General features: G+C 45.2%; 2 protein-coding genes across 2 annotated transcripts in view; both read right to left on the reverse strand.

Moving 5' to 3' along the window:
- The window catches only part of PPTG_18710 (hypothetical protein), a 964-nt gene extending 562 nt beyond the window's left edge, over positions 1 to 402 (reverse strand). The window contains exon 1 of the mRNA XM_008916947.1: positions 1 to 402. Coding sequence (XP_008915195.1) covers positions 1 to 285 — 285 coding nt within the window. The 5' untranslated portion in view covers positions 286 to 402.
- Positions 403 to 1,219: 817 nt separating this feature from the next.
- Positions 1,220 to 2,193, reverse strand: PPTG_18711 (hypothetical protein; the record flags this gene model as incomplete). The annotated part of the gene is made up of 2 exons (XM_008916948.1): positions 1,220 to 1,979; positions 2,150 to 2,193. 2 exons carry the CDS (start codon positions 2,191 to 2,193, stop codon positions 1,220 to 1,222), a joined length of 804 nt encoding a protein of 267 aa, XP_008915196.1.
- Between the last annotated feature and the right edge of the window lie 565 nt (positions 2,194 to 2,758).

The following is a 2,758-nucleotide window of genomic DNA, read 5'->3' on the forward strand; positions in this document are numbered from 1 at the left end:
ACAGCTCGAGTCCGTCTCCATAGTGAAGAGTTCCCACTCGCCAGGCTCTTTCCGGTCAAAGACACAATCCCCACTCGCGCGAACCTGGAGGAAGCATCCGTTGTGACCGGACTGAATGGCGATCTTGTCGTCGCGAACACGGCGTAAAACCATTTGCTCGTAAACATCGCGGTTGTCAGTCAGACGGCGAGCCTTCTTGGAACCAAGCGGGTTCTGCAAGCTTTTCCCCTTGCAGATTGACTGGAGGATCACAGGGACGTCGAACGGAATCTCGGTTAGATCCATGGTGAAGTCTTGGATGTACTGGGTGTTGGAATTCTGAATGCCAAATGCGATGAAATGCTGAACGTCGCTTCCTAAAATGATCTTCTACGTTATACAAATGGATAGACGGAACAGCTTGCGATCTATGGAAGAATGATGATACCGTTGGCAGACGGCCTTTAAATTCAGTCGGTTTAGTAAAACCTATCGAGTTCTTACCCGCAAATATTATCAGGAAGTACGTAGTGACATTATGTCTTAAGACTGCGAAAACGTGCCCATTTAAATAACCGCACTACCTAGAAAATGTTGAAGCTTACCGAATTCGTAGACTTGCTTTTTATAAGGTCCCTTGATTATAACTGTCTAACTTGAAACTTGATACAAAGTGATGCTAGAAAAACCAGTCAAATGTTGCCAAAATTAAAGGTTTTACCCACTGCTAGTGGGAATCAGTGATATGTATCGACATGAAATCACGTGCTCGTCCGTTCTAAGCCGGAAATCAGCCTCTGAAAGGGTCACAACATGAAGAAAATTCCTTAAATTTCTAGACTTGAAAAATTTCATTCGAATCCCACTAAATTCCAGGTATGTGCACCACACCAACATGCTCAAGTGATGCTGTATTAGCCAAGGGAGGTTAATCTGTAGCCTTCGAAGTAGCAACAAATTTAGCGCACGATATCCCGCGGATCAAGCAATTGGCGATATTTTTTATTGGTGAACTTGATGACACGGTAAGTCCGCACATCGAAGCACATATTTCGTTCGACAGGGAGTATTCCCACTTGGTTTTCATTGCCGACAGCTCATTTGTACCAATTTCTTTCGGATAGAAAGTGCTGGCCGAGAGGATTGTCAGATAGCGGCACTTAAAAAAAAGCTTTGTAGCCGTCCTAAAGAAGGGGATTTCTTGCTCGCACTGCGACTCGGGTAATGATCTCCTGATGCTCTAGTAGTTGCTGTATTTCTTCATCGTCTGGAGATTCAAGCTCGTGAATTCCTTCTTTAATTTCCGAAAAAGCTTGAAATACTGATAATCCACGTGCCGCGTGAGTGCTTCACCCGTCAGTAGCACCCGACTATTATGGGGATCTATCAAACCCAATAACCTCTGTGCAGCCTTATCGCTTCTTTCTGCTTTGGCCATAATGATAGTTCTCGCTGTCATCTCTGCGGCCGTGGCCCCTCTCGATACAACCACTTCGGGGGCATTACCGATGTTCATCTGCCTAACAATCAAGGTGTCGTGCATGTTCACATAGTGCTTGTAGACTCTGAAGGCATCAGTCGCCTCTACCTTGTTGAGCTCATTCGCCTGTGTAATCCGGTTCAAATTGAGTTCTTTATGCCAGGCATCGAACGTGGTATAGTCTTTCTGGAGCCAGCCGATGAGGCGATACTCTTCAGATTTGTCAGCAAAGTACGAATAGTATTTGTAGTTCTTGTGGGCCTTGATATCTGCGTCGTCAAGTCCATCCAGTTTCAGTGCCGTCTTGACATACTCTTTGGACATTTTGGTCTCAAGCCATAATTGCACTTTTACGTACTTCCACATTGTCTTAAACATATTACCCCTCTCTTCTGAGTTTTCGTTGAGTGTAGTCTCACTCCGCAGCGATCGCTCCTCGGGAAACATGATCGGGTGAGCAGAGGCGCGTATCTCAGGCGATTGCAATGTTGAGGAGAACTTGGAAGACCCGGCTGCCGTGCTGGCAAGGAGAACAACCAACATTATGGTTAGAGCTTGGATGGGGTGCATGACTACAACGCTCCGAAAGGTAAATTGCGAAGTGACACGCAATATATGCAACATAACTTGTAATTGCTGAGTGACTGTATAGCGTCGTAGACGGCGAGCCCACCGTTGTTGTATTCGTACAATCTGCCACCGTAATCGTCGTTATTGAACACGCAAATCTGCATTGATTGAGATTCAAGTGATTTGAACAAAGCTCTGAATGTCAAACGCCAACTTTAATTAGGGATGGACAGCCCTCAACGGATTAATTCCACGGCTCGCTCTATGTTATCTCGCTCAATATTCAGCTGACATCAAAATGTTAGCTGAACGTTGAGCAAAAGCAGGATGTTTAATTCAATTTTGACAGCGGATAGCTAAGGACTAACGGCAGGATTGCTACCCACGCAATTATGTATGTTTTGGACAAATATCTGGAAAATACCATTGTGCATTTATACCCAATCGAATGAGATTATGAGTCTTCCAGCAATCTGATTGGTTCCACTACCTGAGGGTTCCCTTCTTCGTGTAGTAGCTATTTTTGCATGGGAGGCTTGCATAACTTCTCGAAAGATAATTAGGTATGCCGTGCGCCTCCTTATGAGTATATGCAGGACTCACTGGGTTCCCCGGTTTGGGGCTGACGCTTCGAATGTAGCTTGGGAGTTGTGCTGCATGTCAAAAAAAATCGTTGAGCTGTCGGTCAGCAATGAGTGTGGCTACTTGGATCCGTTTTCCCTTTTTTTT

The sequence above is a fragment of the Phytophthora parasitica genome, assembly GCF_000247585.1.
Source record: "Phytophthora parasitica INRA-310 unplaced genomic scaffold supercont2.92, whole genome shotgun sequence".
Taxonomy (NCBI): Eukaryota; Oomycota; class Peronosporomycetes; order Peronosporales; family Peronosporaceae; genus Phytophthora; species Phytophthora nicotianae.